The sequence below is a fragment of the Chiloscyllium plagiosum genome, chromosome 21 (genome assembly GCF_004010195.1).
Source record: "Chiloscyllium plagiosum isolate BGI_BamShark_2017 chromosome 21, ASM401019v2, whole genome shotgun sequence".
Taxonomy (NCBI): Eukaryota; Metazoa; Chordata; class Chondrichthyes; order Orectolobiformes; family Hemiscylliidae; genus Chiloscyllium; species Chiloscyllium plagiosum.
In genome coordinates this window covers 45,334,426-45,352,418 of record NC_057730.1, presented here as the reverse complement: position 1 = coordinate 45,352,418, position 17,993 = coordinate 45,334,426, and the positions used below count along the sequence as shown (strand labels likewise).

At 44.3% G+C, this 17,993-nt stretch overlaps 1 protein-coding gene across 9 annotated transcripts in view; it reads left to right on the top strand.

Annotated features, from left to right (window-relative positions):
* Window positions 1–17,993, top strand: part of LOC122560826 (neuronal-specific septin-3-like) — a 464,551-nt gene that overhangs the window by 309,807 nt on the left and 136,751 nt on the right. For 7 of the 9 annotated variants that reach the window (XM_043711963.1, XM_043711962.1, XM_043711961.1 and 4 more), the window contains one exon: window positions 13,429–13,620. In XM_043711963.1, coding sequence (XP_043567898.1) covers window positions 13,429–13,620 — 192 coding nt within the window. Of the gene's footprint in view, window positions 1–183; window positions 297–657; window positions 742–13,428; window positions 13,621–17,993 lie in introns of those variants that run through there. The other 2 variants (XM_043711970.1, XM_043711969.1) reach the window with 2 other exon arrangements.

Here is a 17,993-nt window from a genome sequence, read left to right as displayed (position 1 = left end):
TGTGTGGGGGTGTTGGCGTGTGGGTGTGTGATGCAGACAACAACCAGGGGGGGCTCTGCTAACCACACGGCAAGAAAGCAGCTCTGTCGCTCATCATTTGCAAGGAGCTTTGCTCATTGCAGGAAGAATTGATTTTGTTCTGCTCTGGCTGCATATACAAGCAGAGGGGCCATCACAGTGACAAAGTGCCTGTGTAAGCAGGCTAACCCGAGCTGGGGGAGTGGGGGGGGGGTTGGGGTGTGAGGATTTCAGGTCGCTCTGGAGAGTGGGCAAAGATCTCTTGGATGAAAAAAAGGGTAAGTCCAGTGAAGAGCTTTGTAATGCTCCCTCGTTAGACTGGATCTTTTCCTGCGGTCGTGACTCGAAGATAATGTGACATTTCAGCATCTGAGGGGATAGTCAAAAGGAAAAATCCAAAAGGCTGCAGTGTTACATACCGTCTGACAGTCATGCCTACACTGGCTGGTCTGTACTGCAAAAATAGCTTGATTTTGTGCAAATCTAGCCGGAATGATTTAAACTGTTGTGTGGGGCTAGGTATTGTTCAGCAGTCAAGTGATGAAAGAACCCAGGCCCAGTGCTGCCTGAGCCTCGTTAACTGGGCATTGCCTTTGCTGTTGTGTGTGTTCATCCCAGTTATTAATTGCTGAGCTTCGGGCTGATGGTGCATCCGTGTGAGAATCTTTACAAATGTGTTGGAAGGCCGTATCAGCAGCAGCAGCTGTAATGACCAGGACTGAGGTGAGGGGGTAAATCCATCAGTACTCTTTGGGGAGCAGAGGGCTATGTGGGGCCAGGACTGTGACAGATGTGAAAGAGGTGTGTGTGTGTGTGTGCACGTGCATGTGTAGACGTACATGTGTGTACACACCGATGTATGTATGTGTGTGTGTATATATATATATATATATACGTACGTACGTGTGTGTGTACATACGTGTTTGTGTGTGTGGACGTACGTGTGTGTGTATACACGCAAGTAAGTACATGTGAATGTGTCTCTACACGTATGTACGTGAATGTGTGTCTGGGTATGCACATACGTGTGTGTGTTTGTGTGTACATGTACATGTTTTGCTAAAACCATACTGCAGCTGGAATACTGTAAGCAGTGCTCGCATATCGAAGGAAAGATGTACCTGCCTGGAAGGCAGACATTTCCTTAGGCTGATCCCAGGTATAGATAGATATTCTGAGGAGGAGAGGTTCAGTAGATCTTATGATGGGCTGCATGGTGGCTCAGTGGTTAGCACTGCTACCTGACAGTGTTCAGAGCTCAATTCCAGTCTCGGGCGACTGTCTGCGTGGGTTTCCTCTGGGTGCTCTGGTTTCCTTCCACAATCCAAAACACTGCGATTTAGGTGGATTGGGAAATGCAGGGTTACAGGGAGAGGTGGGTCTTTGGCGGGACGATGTAGACTCAATGGGCCGAATGGCCTGTTTCCACACTACAGGGATTCCAGTTTGGGCCTGCCCTCATTGGCTTTCAGAAGGATGGGAAGGGATCTTGTTTGAACATCCAAGATTCATTGTTGACTTAACGGGGTAGATGTGAAAAGGTTGTTTTCCTTTGTGGGGGTGTCTAGGATCAGGGACAAAATCTCAGAATAAGGGAGCGTACATTTAAATTGGAAATGAGGGATTTCTCCTCTCGGAAGGGAGTGGTGGAATTCTTTCTTGCAGAGGACTGTCAAATTCGGCCTTTAAGTATATTTGAGGCCGAGGTGGGCAGATTTTTAATCAGCAAGGGAATCGAGGGTTAGTGGGAAAAGGCAGGAAAGTGGAATTGAGGATTATTAGCCAAAGTATGCTTTCCTTTATTGGTCAGAGTATTGAGTACAGGAGTTGGGAGGTACGTGATGTTGGTTAGGCTTCCTTTGGAATATTGCGTGCAATTTTGGTCTCCTTCTTATTGAAAAGATGTTGTGAAACTTGAAAGGGTTCAGAAAGGATTTACAAGGATGTTGTCAGGGCTGGAGGATTTGAGCTATAAATAGGCTGGGGCTGTTTTCCCTGGAGCTTTGGAGGCTGAGGGGTGACCTTATAGAGATTTATAAAATCATGCGGGGTATGGATAGGGTAAATAGAACAAGGTCTTTACCCTGGGGTCGGCGAGTCCAGAACTAGAGGACATAGGTTTAGGGTGAGAGGGGAAAGATATAAAAGAGACCTAAGGGGCAACTTTTTCACGCAGAGGGTGGAGTGTGTGTGGAATGGGCTGCCAGAGGAAGCGGTGGAGGCTGGTACAATTGTAACATTTAAAAGGCATCTGGATGGGTATATGAATAGGAAGGGTTTGAGGGATATGGGCCGGGTGCTGGCAGGTGGGACTTGATTGGGGTGGAATATCTGGTCGGCATGGACGGGTTGGACCGAAGGGTCTGTTTCCGTCCTGTACATCTCTATGACACTATGACTCTAAGTCTCCTTGGTGGAGTAGAGTCGATGGGCTGAATGGTCTACTTCTGCTCCAACATTTTTTGGTCTTAATTGTCACACGTGTCGTTCGGGGTTAGGGGGTACAAAGAGGGAAGTGGTGTGGATGCGAGATCACACTTGTTCCCTCTGTCTCATGTTGTAATCAAAAGGCAAATCCATCACCTGTTTTGTTGAGAATGCAGTTCTTCATCAAGATTTCAACTTTCACAATAACCTCTCACAACTCAATTTGTGATTCGCCCTCACAGTATTTTTCCATGCTTTATGGGAATCGAGGAAAATGAGTCTTGGGCAGGATTATGAAGTTTAGGTAAAGGGTGAAGTTCTGAATTGTTGAGCAGGTTGGAGGGGCCGAATGGATGAGTCCAATTCGCCAATGTTCTTCTGCATTTTGCTTAGATTGATAATGGGAGTTTGAGATTCTGAGGGACAGGGATTGTACGAGAATTGATTCTGAATGGTGCCCATTGTGGTGCAGAGCATGCACCAATTGTTCTCTTGCAATTATCCACGGTATCCTGTTTAACTTGGTGCCAGGAAGATTGCCCAGAAACATTAAGTCAGCATATTTATATCGCTCTGTCCCAGCGTTTCAGATTGGAAAAGCACAGATGGGGGTTCTGCTTACTTCCCTGGGTTATCGGTCATCCACGTTTAATTTCCCAAACTGCGGCCAATCTGAACATAGACCAGGATGTCGAGGATGGTCCTGCACCCTGTTGGTGATCATCACTCTGCAAGCTGGAATCAGAGACCACGCAGCGGGATGTTGGATTGTATGTCACAGTGTGGGTCATCTTAGCTGCTTCATCAGACAGTAGCCAGCAGCAGTTTCCAAGCACGGTTTGGGGGGTGACATCCCTCTTCATGACTTCCATTGGAAGGTCTGTTCTAAATATGGGGAGCCCCTGCAGTATTGGGTTTGTGCTTTGTTTGGGGAGTTTGGTGACAGCAGCGTTGCTGTCGAGAAACTGTCCTGCTAATGCTGTGGGCTAGATCGTGCATCATCAACAGAAGCCTTTTTTGAAAAGCCGACATGGGAGCGTTCATTTCTCGCTGTGGACTGTCCCCAGGAGCCTGGCTTAGCTTGTAAAACCACGACAAGAAGCAAACACCACTGCTGCCGGTGCGGTTGGGGAAATAACTCCACAGAGGCTGGCATCCTGTCACCCAAGTTACCCTTTATTTAGACATGCATAGTACATGACACTAACCCAGTTCACTCAGAGCTAGCTCCGAGAGTGAATGGGACGTCCGACATGCCTGTTTGTATCTGTCAGCCAGGGCTCCCTGATTGGACAAGGTTAGGTCCATCTGGCTGATCTCATTGCAATCATTACAGTGAAGCTGAGGGCTCCACCTGCCTTCAGCCAGAACATATTGAGTAGGCAAATAGAGCTAGAGCAGTATTGATGGAGGCAGGGGGAGAGGGAGGGCTGTGGGGTGGGACAGCCACCTCTCCGAGAGGCTGAAGCATTACTCCAGCTTTGTGCAGGCTGTCGTGACTGCCTCTGGTGGTCATAGGCATGTGTGCACCCAGGATTCAGGAGGAGATCATTGTGCCAGGGCCACCCTCTGAAAGAGCTATCCAGTTAGCCTTCCTCTCTTCTCCCAAATTCCCTGTAGAATCTCCACTGTTGATCCAGCCAGACATCACGGCTCCAAAGACTGAACCTTCCAAACCCCCGGGCTCTACCAACTAGAAACATAAGAGCAGCACAGGCACAGGGGCTTGTGTGTTCTCCTGAAGACCAGATGTTGTCCAGAGTGCAACTCAGTCATTGTCGATGGGTCAAAGTCCTGGAATTCCTCCTCTATCAGCTCATTGGCTACACCTACTCTGTCTGAAGGGTCATCAGGGGCAGGCATTAACTGCCGGCCAATAATGCAGTAAATAAAAACGACATTTCCTTTGGAAAGTTGTGATTGAATCTGCTGCCATCTCATACAGATGGACGGCACAGAAACAGACCTTTCGGTCCAACCCATCCATGCCGACCAGATATCCTAACCTAACCTAGTCCCATTCACAACACTTGGCCCAAATCCCTCTAAACCCTTCCCTATTCATAAATCCATCCAGATGCCTTTTAAACGTTGTAATTGTACCAGCCTCCATCACTTCCTCTGGCAGCTCATTAAATACATGCACCACCCTCTGCATGAAAAAGTTGCCCATTAGGTCCCTTTTAAATCTTTCCCCTCTCACCTTACTCTCTAGTTTTGGACTCCCTTACCCTGGGGAAAAGATCTTGACTCCTCACCCTATCCATGCCCCTCATGATTTTGTAAACCTCTATAAGGTCACCCCTCAGCCTCCGACGCTCCAGGGAAAACAGCCCCAGCCTGTTCAGCCTCTCCCTATAGCTCCTTGTAAATCTGGCAGCATCCTTGTAAATCTTTTCTGAATCCTTTCAAGTTTCACAACATCCTTCCTGTAGCAGTGTGCTCTCATTCACAACTGACAGCAATTTTAACAAAATAAAATCTCCTTGCTCATGCCCCAACAGCATTTTTATTTTGACAGTTATCTTAAACTGTAACATTACAGAGTCAGCCACACTTACATGTAAGGGCATGAGCTTTCATATCCAAATTAATCGCAGAACTGAACTACCAGAGAATCCAGTTTTAGAATAAATTTGCTGCAGGATAAAAATCAAGAGCAGGATTGGGCAATGGGAGGCTGTGAAGATCTGAAATAATTTCAGATTGCAGCAGATGCTTAAAATACCCACCATATCCCAATAAGGTTGGGGGTCTCTTGTGGCGCATTGTTAATTCCCCCATCTCTGAGCCAGGAGGCCTGTGTTCAAGTCTCGCCTGCTCCAAAGATGTGTCATAGCATCATAGAATCCCTACAGAGTGGAAGCAGGCCCTTCAGCCCAAAGAGTTCACACCAACCCTCTGAAGAGTGACCCATTCCCCAACCCTATTATCCTATATTTACCCCTGACTAATGCGCCTAACCTACACATCCCTGAACCCCATGGGCAATTTAGTTCACCTAACCTGCACATCATTTAGATTGTGGGAGGAAACCAGAGCACCCAGTGTCGTAGCATCTCTGTGAACAAGTTGATTAAAAATATCTATCTTAAAAAGTTAACATCATCTCGTTAAAATACATCCAACAGGATTGTCACATCCTTGCCTTGATCTGCAGTGGGTTTTCAACTGCTCTTTGAGGTAAAACCATTTCCTTCATAGCCTAGAGCCAATGAGTTTACTTTTCCCCACCAGTGGGGCTGTACCGCCCCAGGCAGAACCCCAAGGGTGTAACGGGGCCCAATACTCCGCCTTTCTTGGAGACACTAAGCCCCTGGAAGGAACCAGACTGGGGAAATCTCGTGAACAGGTGACCACTATTTGTGGAATGGAACAAAATGTTGGAAAGTCAAGAGCTTTTGTGTCTTGCCTCAAGCTTCGCACCTTCCTCAAGGTGGCACTGATCCCCATGTTCCATTTTTGAAATACTGTGCCAATCTCTTTGACAAGGCTACATTTGTGCTCATCAGCTACATTTTAACATGAGAGAGACAAATTTTACAAACTTCTATCCATTTAGTCCCTGCCCAAGAATTTTCCTTTTCCCACCATTTAAGACAACAGAATTAATAATATTCATGGAATTTCACAATGGGAATAATTTTGCCATGCTCTGTTAGGCTGCAGTCACCAAGCCTTTCCTGCAGACTGAACAGATATGAAGCTCAGCAGGATCTGTAACCAAGCTGCTCTACAGAGGTGGTCAATATAATGTTAACCCACAGTTCAAACTCACACCCTTATTTGGCACTATTTTCATCATTCTGATTCATATTGGACATTCCCTGGATGGTTTATCCCCTCAGGCCAGTCCATGGCTAAAACTGTGCGTTTTCTCACCCCAGTCCCTACCTTCTTCCTCTGCTCAGTTCCCAGGCCACAAGATCAACACGTCAGAAGACTTTGCCTCGCTTCCCTCCTTCTCTTTGATCATTCACAGCCCCTGGCTCATCCGGATCCTCTGTGATCAGGCTTTAAAATCTCATCCAACATTCAACATGGTAGACTAATTGGTAAAGTTAGGTGACATGGGATTCAGTCTGGGCTTGCCAATTGGATACAGAATTGGCTTAATGGCAGGAGACAGAGTGTTGGTGGAGGGATGCTTTTCAGACTGGAGACCTGTCACTAGCGGTGTTCCACAGGGATCAGTTCTGGGTCCTCTTATGTTTGCCATTTATGTAAATGATTTGGATGCGAATATAGCAGGCACGTTAGTAAGTTTGCAGACAACACCAAGATTGGTGACATAGTAGAGAGTGAAGAAGGTTTTCTAAGATTACAAAGGGATCTTTATCAAATGGGTCAATTGGCTGAAAAATGGTAGGTGGAGTTGAATCTGGATGAATTTGAGGTATTGCATTTTGGTACAACAAACAAGGGTAGGGCTGATACAATTAATGGCAGGGCCTTGGGTAGTGTTGTAGAATAGAGGGACCGAGGGGTGCAGCTGCATAATGCTTTGCAGTTTGCATCACATATAGATAGGATGGTGTTACAGAGGCATTTGGCATGCTTGTCTTTATTGCTCAGTCCTTTGAGTATAGGAGGTGGGAGGTCATGCTGAGGTTGTACAGGACATTGGTGAGGTCTCTCCTGGAATACTGTGCCCAGTTCCGCTCACCCAGTTTCAGGAAGGAAATTATTAAGCTGGAGTGGGTTCAGAAGAGATTTATCAGGATGTTGGCGGGTATGGAAGGTTTGAGTTATAAAGAAAGGCTGGGAATATTTTCAGTGGAGCACGGGTATTTGAAAGGTGACTTTATAGATAATGAGGGGTATAGACAGAGTTATTGGTAGTTGTCCTTTCCCGAGGGTGGGGATTTCAACACTAGGGAGCACATTTTTAAGGTGAGAGGAGAGAGATTTAAAAAAGACTTGAAAGGCCAAAATGTTTACTCAGAGAGTGGTTTGCGTGTGGAATGAATTTCATGAGGAAGTGGTGGATGTGGGTACAATTACAGTGTGAAAAGACATTTGGATAAGGACATGAAGAGAAAAGGTTTGGAGAGACATGGGCCAGGAGCTGACAAGTGAGACTAGTTTAGTTTGGGAGTATGTTCAGCATAGACTGTTTCCGTGCTGTGTGACTCTATCACTGACCAGTGAGACCCACTGGATTCCTTCTGCAGTTTGCTTTTTAATACAATGATGGAAATGGAAGGCAGGCTTTGCAGTATCTGTGGGTATGGAACAGTTAACCTTGCTCATGGATGACTTCTCACCAGAGCTGAGAGTTTTATTCTGTTTTAACATTGAATCCAATACAACCTTTCTTCGGAATCTTCTAAAGAATTGTACTGGACTCAACTTGTTAATCCTGTTTCTCTATCCTCTGATGCTGCCAGACCTGCTGAGGTTCTCCAGCATTCTCTTAGTTTGTTTCAAATTTCTAGCATCCACTGTACTTTGCTTATATTTCGCTTTTATTGGCTTCAGTTATGTAGTGAGACCAAGTTTAAGGGGATTTAAGTGCAAATGTATTATCTGCTACTTTCAGTTCATTACAGTATCTGTACGATAACATGAAGCCATTGTACAGTCAAGGTCAGAGGTAGTAAGTTGAGGTTAGGGCATCTGTAGTTTTTTTGTAATCAGACCCTTATCTGACCCCTGGGTTTTGCAGTACATGTGATATTGGATTGACAAAAGCAGCTACTTCCATAGTGCGTGCACCATTCGTCGTTTTGGCTGTTTAATGCGTTAACTACAATAGAAACAGGAACTCCTTTTTCTTGTGATTACGAAAAGACCTTTAAGATTACACAGGCTCAAATTGAAAGCACTGTACAGTTCCAGAGGTGACATCAATGGGGAGAGTGGTTTTAAGTATCAAGCACCTGTATTGAAATTCAGAAATGTAAAGAACTTGCAGGTTGCTTAGCAGCCGTTTTGTGTTCTGTTGCTGAGCAACAGTGACAAGAGTTTTGCTGCTCACAGGGGACTTTAGGATTTAGGGTGAGGGTTACACAAGATAGGATTGTAACGTGAGAATTCCTCACTGGAATGTTTCTAAGGAGCTGTGAGAGTGCATTCTCTGAGCCGGCGTAGGATGTACATTGAGGACAGGAGATTTGAGGACATGACAGATCCCCGGCAAGCCTTTCAAAAGGATTAAATCCAAATATAATGCACCCAACAAGACTTGGATCGAGACAGCTGTGACATTTTCTGTGCCCTTCCTCAATATCCTGAACCGGATCACATTTGGCGTGAAATGGATCCAGGTTTCTGTATCCCCCCAGGTCAGGTGAGTCCATTCGACTTCCGGTACTGTCTCCTTCAATGACAAAGGACCCAAAGTGCCACACGGACTGAGGAACTAAGTCTTGGGTTCACTTGGTTCATGGTTGGAGCTGCGGGAGTGGAGACTGTAGGCCTATCTCAGCCGGAGGCAGGGTAGGGAGGGTGCGGCAATGAGGGTCCATTACCAAAGTGCCACAACATGACATGATGGCTCCTCTGCCCTGATGAGGCACTGTGCCCGCCCCCACCTGTACTCTCTTAAAACAAAACTATCATCAATTAGACAACCCCAAGTGGGGCTATAAACATAACAAAACCATAAACAGAAACCGATATGAAAGAAAGAATCTTCTCAAACTAAAATAAAGTAGTCCAAGTGATGATGAATCCCAGTGTCCATTGATGTTTAAAGGCAGCTGTTGTGCTGGTGACCCACCTGATCTCTGTACATGCCCTCTCCTACCCTGGCACCCATCCACACCACTGCCATGTCAGCAGTGTTTTGTTTGAGCTGTTGGCACTGCCTCTTGTGCTAGGGTCATGAGTATTTCATTGATTTCACACCCATTTCATGTAACTTGATCGACCATCATTGATCACTCCATGCACTGAATTCAGAATCATCTGAAAACCACTTCTTGGTCATGCTGTAAATCCAGGGCCATTCAAAGCCCAGGCAGATGGGAAACCATCAAGTGCAGGAATATGAATAATACACTGAAGCTTTGTCCCAACGCATTGTATTTGCAGTTTCAATGAAGGGTCTCTCTCAGTTTCAGAAGATGACATGGGTTCAGGAAATGGTGCAAAGGAATGGAGAATGTCACAGACATTATTTTAGCCCTCTCCACCGACACTTAATGTCACAACCATCAGTTGTTCAGAACCTAGATAGTGGAACACATCTCATATTTTGTTCCCAGCTCAGTCCTGAGGGAACAGTGCGATGTCAGTGTTGCTGTCTTTTGAATGACATGTTAACCCAAGGCCCATCAGCTGCCTCAGGTGGATGTGAAATATCCCACGGCACTGTTTTGAAGAGCAGGGGAGTTTTCCCTGCTCGCCTGGTCAACAGTTATCCTTCAACCAGCAACAAAAGAAACAGATGGTCTGCTTGTTGTTGACATGAGTTTGCCTCGAGCAAGGGGTTCACCTGATGTGGAAAGCCCCTGTTATCTCCCATAAGTTAAGAAACTGGGTACAGGTATTGAGGGCTTGAAGAATCCAGCATATATTTATCACAGCTATTATACACAGACATTACATTCCTCATGCACAGATGTGTTTGAGCTAATGTTAGGCAACGAGTTATATTGGAGGAACATACTTCCAGTAGAGTGTTATGCTTCAAGTGATCTGAGGTAAGTCGGAGACTGTGAACTTTATACTCTCAGGTCACATGTTGTGATACAGTGATGATGTCATGAGAATGTCTCTTAAAGATATATTGACAGACTGTGCATCTTAAAGGCATACTGACATGCTGACCATGAGATATAGCACAGTAACACATTAACTCATGGGAGCTGGCAACAAAATTCCTTCCATTACCATAGTGCCTGGCTTTCAAAAGTACTTTATCAGTTGTAAAGTACTTTTGGATTGACCGGGATTATGCCAGAGAAATGCAATGCATTTTGTTTTCCTGCTTCTGTGCGAAAGCAGTGACATTTTTCACCAGGCTTCTGTTCCAATCTCTGCTGTTCTGAGAGCTGCTCATCTCTGGTTTGTTTGCTGGTTCTTTAACTCAGTTCCTGATTGATGTGGCGCTGATGAGTAGAGTTTGGCACTTGCTAACTCCGGGCCCAGTTGTTTATAGTTACCCATGAAAGATTTCCTTCACTGTTAAGCATCGAGTTAGAACTCTGGCACTTTAATAGTTGTCAGCAACACACTTTAAAGTTGAAGTGAGTGAAGAACAGACTGTTTGTGTTGCTGGGCAGAAATCAGTGCATATGTTGCATAGCAACCAATCATTTGTGCTCCATCTTGGTTCCATGAGTATGGGTTATCAGAGAAGGAGAGACATGGAAGTAAGGAAAACTAAAGTCGACCACCCTCCAAATGTTAATAAATGATACAGGATAGAAGTTGTCTCAACTGGTGACTGGGAGAATGGAGACTCGTTATAAGCCAGTGTATAACAGAAGGATGATATGGTGTTTCTTTATCATGGTTGCGGGATGTGCGGACATCGCTGGCTGGGCCAGCATTTATTACCCATCCCTAATTGCCCAGAGGGCAGCTGAGAGTCAACCACATTGCTGTCACTGTCACTTGTAGGCCAGACCAGGTAAGGATGGCAGATTTCCTTCCCTGTAGAACATTCGTGAACCAGATGAGATTTTACATCACTTGATGCAGTGAACTTTTTATTCCAGATTTTTATTTTTAATTGAGCATCACTGTATGCAATGATGGCATTTGAAACAGTAATCCTAGAGCATTTATCTGGGGTTGCTACGTTAGTCATATAGTGACGTTCCTACTATGCCACAACCTCTGCCACATTGAGTGCCTGCACATTATAGAGTAGGGAGTTAATAAAAACAAAAAAGTTATGGATGCTGGAAATCTGGAATAAAAACTGAAAGTGCTGGAGAAGCTCAGCAGATCTGACAGAATCTGTGCAGAGATAAACAGAGTTAACATTTGGAGCCTGAAGAACTGAAGAGGTAACTGGATATTAAAGATACTGATTTTGCCTACTGTGTTAATTACATGTGATTTTCTAGAGGGAAAGGGAAGCCTTAAAAGAAGTTGGAAGCTCCTCAACCTCAGAAAGCTAAACTATGCCCCAACACCAAAAACACACATTTAAAATGATGAATACATATCACCTGGACAGCTGGTTATTGTGCAATGCTCCCTGAGTGAGAATTTTAAGCTGCACGGATTTACTTACAAATTCTCGGCTGCCATTAGGCCTTACTGAGGGAGTGCTGTCTTTCAGTGAGACTCTGTCTGCCCCCTTGGGTAAACATGGAAGAGCCCTTGGTACTATTTCAAAGAGCCAGGAAATTACACCAGGGTTCAGGCCAACTTTTAAACCCTCAATCAACGTCATGGAAACAGATCATCTGGCCATTGTCAACTCTAATGGAGAGTCATCTCAACTTGGAAACGTTAGCTTGCTGTCTCTCCGTGGTTGCTGCCTGACCTGCTGTGATTTCCAGCATTTTTTTGATTTCATCTGGACACTACCATATCGCTTGTATCAAATTGAGCGCCAACATCACCAATCTTCCAAAGTACCTCAGTGGACTGTAAATATGAGGTTGCAAGTTTTTCTTTGTTTTGTGTATAATAATTCAGGGTTTATCCTTAATGATGGTTGGTGAGGATTCCATAGAATTGGCTTTGTGGGGCCCTGTGGATGAGGGAACAATGCATGAATTCATATTAGTAAAAATGGAAACTGAAACACATTCTGTCTGTTGTTTGTACAATCTGTGAAATGATACACCTAAATGAGACTTCAGGCGTGACTGGACAAGCTTCAATGAAAAATAAATGGGCTTTGTGAAACCTGTGCACTTAGATGAGCCACCCACTTAACACTTTTCCCACAATCGTTGTTGCTGTGATTATATGCAAGATTTCCCAAGAATGAATCCTTTCTCTTATTAAATGTCTGTGACTGTGTGCAGTCAGCATCTGCACAGATCGCCCTTTGAACAAAATACAAACCGGCTGCTACCTTACATATTGACATATTTAAAACTTTAAGCCGCATATGTTTGTAAAACAGCAAGATTCCAAACTGCAATTTGAGCTTCACGTGAGGTTTCTAAACATCATTTTGAGTGGAAAAAGACCTGGCATTCTGGCTGATGTTGGTCGAAAAGTGTGGCACTGGAAAAGGCACAGCAGGTCAGGCAGCATCCGAGGAGCAGGAGAGTCGGTGTTTCAAGCATAGGAAATATTGAGGGGGAAGGGGCCTGAGAGATAAATAGGAGGATGGGCGTAGAGCTGGAGGAAGAGAGGTGGGATGGTGATAGGTGGATGCAGGTGGGGGGTAACTGTGATAGGTCAGTGGGGAGGGTGGAGTGGATGGATAGGAAGGAAGTTGGACAGGTAGTACAGGTCAAGAGGTTGGAATGTGTTGAAGGGTTGGACCTGGAATGAGGTGGGGGGAGAGGAGATGTGGAAACTGGTGAAGTCAATGTTTAGTTGCCATTGTTGGTCGGTTAGTTCAGTTGGCTGATGGCTGGTTTGCAGTGTAGAGTAACATCAAAGTGTGGGTTCAATTCTGGCACCGGCTGTGGTGAAGTCAATGTTTAGTTGCCATTGTTGGTCGGTTAGTTCAGTTGGCTGATGGCTGGTTTGCAGTGTAGAGTAACGTCAACAGTGTGGGTTCAATTCTGGCACCGGCTGTGGTTACAGGATTATCCTTCTCAATTTCTCCCCTGGCCTGAGGCGTGGTGACCCTTAGGTTAAACCACCACCAGTCAGCTCCCTCTAATGAGAGAGCAGCCCAATGGTCCTCTGGGACGACAATTGATAGGCATTCTGCATCATGACTGGCATTTTTCTCAATGTAATGAGAAAGGATTCATTCGACGAATTCAGGTGTCGTGCTTGATGGATTCATGTCCAATTCTTTATAATTTATGAGCTTTTCATTGTTAACATCAGAGACTGGGTCTTTGTCGCCAAATCACTGAACACTTTAACCCCTTTGTTTTTTGACAGGACTGGAACTGAAAGACGTGAAAACAAACATGGCGGAGAGAATGCAGGAGGCTGGAGTTGTTTGCTCGGGAGACTACAAGAAGGATGGCACCGGAAGAGACTTGTTTGGATACGTGGGGATTGAAGCAGTTCTTGATCAGATGAGGCGTAAAGCCATGAAAACTGGATTTGAGTTCAACGTCATGGTCGTAGGTAATTACAACTGCAAGCACCAGAAGGGAAATATATGTGAAAGATTTGCATTTATATCTCACTAGTTACTTGTTTATGCCCCATTTCCTTTGTGTATGCTTGATTCAGCTTACGGTTCAATTTTTCAAACCATTTACAAGTTAGATTCTTTGCATTGAAGGTAATAGAAACTGTAGAAGTGACAAGAACTCAAACAAATCATTCATTTTGTGTATTAATTAAGGATGTTTGTGGCTCTATGTTCAAGGGGTTTAATGGATAGATGGGCAAACAATCCCACTAAATATACACTCCTGCAAATCTCCAGTATCTCCACAGTTTATTTTATCCCACGTTGTTGCTTAAGTCCACTTTAAACTTTCCAAACAAACCTCTGTACCATAAACATAATCAATGTAACATCCTTCATTTATATTTTTGCACATTACACGTGATATTTAAGAAGGAATGGCCCATTTCTCCCCTTATAATTAATGCAATCTTGGTGAAATCAAAAATAGAACTGCATGATGTTTGCACTGTTAGGGTTCACATAAGACGCTATTCCCCATCAGCAGAATTATATGGCTTATCAAGTGAGAGACGGCAGTACTAACTTTTTTTCTGTTGATGGTTTTTGCTCCAATGGATGGGCTAGAGATGTACGATTGGATGCAAAACTAATCAGTCATGTCAATTGTGACCTAAAGGCTGCTGGTAATGCAAAGGAACCAATGAGAATATAGTACTTGTAAAAATTTGAAAATTTCCTTGTAGTACCATTGTGGTTTATAACATGTTTGCTTTTAGATAGTGCTTGTGGCTCTGAATTAGCAGAGAAAAATTGGCTGGCAAGACATTACACAACATTTTATAGCATAGGACCTTAGCCCAACAGGTCCACTGTCTATGCTCCATAGACTCCTCCTCCCACTCTAACCTCAACTGCCCTATCCTTTAATCCCTTTGTCTGGCCTCCCCTTACATGTTCATCAGCTTAACTACACTCTGTGGTAATAAAGGCAGAAAAACTCTGTACTTGTCTGTGGAGATGAAAGAAAATAGAGATAACATTTCAGGTTGTGTCAAAGAGGTAGAATACCAACTCTGTTTGTGATGGTACGCACCTTTAACAAGGTTAAGTTGTACTTGGTTTTTTTTTTCAGAAGCTCTTAAATGCACAGGCTCTGAAATGTCCAGATTGATCTACTTGGGGAAGCTTTAAGTTTTTAAACAAGCACTTGTACAATGAAAGGGGAGTGGCCAGTTCTCCCAGTTCAGCTTTTCTCTGGTTTGGTTTGGTTTTTGCAGTCTGGCTGTTTACAGCAAACAGTCAGGCTGTTTGAGACTGTTGGTCAAAGAAACAACCCCATGGAAGAAGGTGTTCCATGCTGAATCTCTCTGCCATGTCTCTCTATGTCATCTCTCTCTCTCTCTCTCTCTCTGCCATCTCTGTCTGTAACTTCTGTCCTGTAAGACCCTGTGTTTGATTTTTCCTTTTTTGCCAAGGAGTGTTTATGGGGATGTTGCAAGTAGTTGGAACAGCATCATTAAGTTGGGACAATCTGTTGAGATTTTGGATAGGTTAAGTTCCTCTGTATTCTGTACTCTTTTGTTTGTGTTTCATTCACTAATCTGGCAAATAAATTCTGTTTTGTTTAAGACTAAGTGGTTGGGCCAGTTGCATCGCTCCTGGAATATCCACTATACACCTGCTTAAAACAACTAGAAAGGTTAGAGTGCAGGCTACCTTTTTGAAATGTTTTGAGGAAGTCTGGCCTGGTCCATAACATGTTTCTGTCTCCCTAGATGCTGCCAAACCTGCTGAGTATTTTCAGCATCATTAGTTTTATTTCGGATTTCCAGCATTTATCGTACTTTGGTTTCGGTGCTCAGAATATAATAGGTAAAAGTGGGTACCGCAGATGCTGGAGATTAGAGTCATGAGTAGAGTAGTGCTGGAAAAGTACAGCAGGTCAGGCAGCATCTGAGAAGGAAAATCGACGTTTCAGGCAAAAGCCCTTTATCGGGCTTTTGCCTGAAACGTCAGTTGTCCTGCTCGGAGTATAATGCCCAGTGTTAGATATGATTACATGATTGGACAGCACTTGCTGCTCAATCTTGTGTGCTACGAATTACACAAAGAAACTAGTTCAAGATTATCATTTGGGTTTGCAACGTGATTCCTTATGCTTCCTGGAAGCAACATAAATTCATAAGCATCAACCTGTCCTCTACAAACAAAAGGAACAAGTCTAGGAATTGTGTTTTCTGAATTTAACAAATGCATGAAAGACAACAATGCCCTGGCATATACTCTTTGGAAATTTCTTCACCAATCAGAGTTAACTTGCCAACCAATCAGCATCCTCTTTTGGCTTCTCCCTAACTACTCCCCAAGCTGTTCAGCAACTAATACATAGCTGATGGTAGGGAGAAGGTCTTTGTATTGATAACTGGTCACTATCCCACAGATCAATCAGTCATTTGTTGCTAGGCAAAGGCCCATTTGATCTATGTGTGTCTCTATACATGTCTTTCCCTCTCTCTCTTATCATAATCAACCAACTTTACCCCTCTCTGTTCCTCCCGTTGCTGTTCCCATTTTGCCCAGACCTTGCCCTGTCACCATCGTCATAGTGACAGTCGGGTGACATCTCAATGTCTTGGCAACCCTTGGCTCCGGCTTGTTCTCAAACCATCTGCAACTGCTTGAGCCATCAGCTGTGTAAACAGTACTTACAATGAGGGTCAGATAACTTGCTTTCAAAACCTGCAGTGATCCTTCAACCATCTTTGGGTTTTAAAATGGTCCTTTTCCCATTTCAGTTCATGATTAAAAGTATAGAAAAAAAGTCAAGGTCTTTTCACTGGTTTAAAAACCTTAATCTTTAAAAATGCATCTTTCTTACTGTGTTAGAAGTGCAACTTGCAGCCAGGCAATTAGGTGGCCTCTCCACATTAAAAGTGCAAACTTGTAGCTACTGGCTAGAGAATTATGTTAACCTCAAAGACTTGTCTCTGATTAGGTCCCATCAAAAATGCACTTAGCCATTTTGCGATGCAGATCTAAAAGATGCATTTCAAATTCATTGTGTTACTGTTAATATGTTTCAGACAAGACTCACCAGATTAGTGCATTGTAATGATAATATTTTCATCTTGTTGAGACAGCAATCATTTGTTAATGTGTGGTGACTGCTTCCAGTGACTATAGACACCATTGAGTTGCTATGGCAGCACTAACCAACACAGTTGGCTTGAAATCAAAGGAGCTTTGATGCAAATTATAGTCTGCAGGAATTATGCCATTTGTCACAGTGGATGCAAACACAGGCCTTCTGAAGATAATGGAATGAATTGGTACTTCACTCATTTATTTCAGAGCTTGGTAGTTCTCAAAGCTCCACAATCCTGGAACCTCTGTACTCAGGCAGCAGTAGAGTTGGCAACACTCCATGAGTGTCCAGGAATCTCTGGGAACGTGCTGTCCATTTTCTTGGAGAATCCTGCCATTTGTATTTATTTTTGGCAGCGGTAGACTACTCTCCTCCACCACACACCCGCCCCCACCTGGTTTGGCTCGCTTTGAGATGTCACCCCACAGTTACCATGACGATGGTCCCTGCCAAGGCCTGGGTAAAATGGGAACAGCTGCGGGACAGAGAGGGGTAAAGTTGTTTGATCCCGGTGAGAGAGAAAGACACAGACAGCAAGGAGAGTGTGCAGGGTCGGTATGAATAGAGGATTGGAGCAAGAAAATGGCTGACTCAAGTTGGTGGTGAATTGTGAATCAGCGCTGCAGTGGTGATAGTGACTTGAAGCCAAGACAGAGGGAGAGCTGGGACTTGGAAGTGGACCAGAGAGAGAATGAGGCAAAAGTGGGTTCTGCAGAAGCTGGAGATTAGAGTCAAGATTAGAGTAGTGCTGGAAAAGCACAGCAAGCCAGGCAGCATCCGAGGAGTAGGAAAATCGACGTTTCAGGCAAAAGTCCTTCCAGTGGGCTTCCTGGTCACCATGACAGACACTAATGTAAGGGCATAAGAACTGGGAGCAGGACGAGGCAATTCGGCCCCTCAAGCCTGCTCCGCCATTGAATACTACCCTGCCCCTTCCCCAGAACCTTTCAACCCATTAGTCATTAAAAATCTGTCTGTCTCCTCCTTAAATATACTCACTGATCCATCACACTCCATGGAGTCATGATAATTTGAGAGAAGTAATTTCTCCTCATCTCTGTTTAAAATCTGTTACCCTTTGTCCTAAAGCTGTGACCTCTCTAGATTGCCCCAGACGAGGAAACATCCTTTCTCCATCTACTTTGTCAATCTCATTTAACATCTTATGTACTTAAATTAGATCGCCTCTCATTCTTCTGAACTCCAAAGAGTATA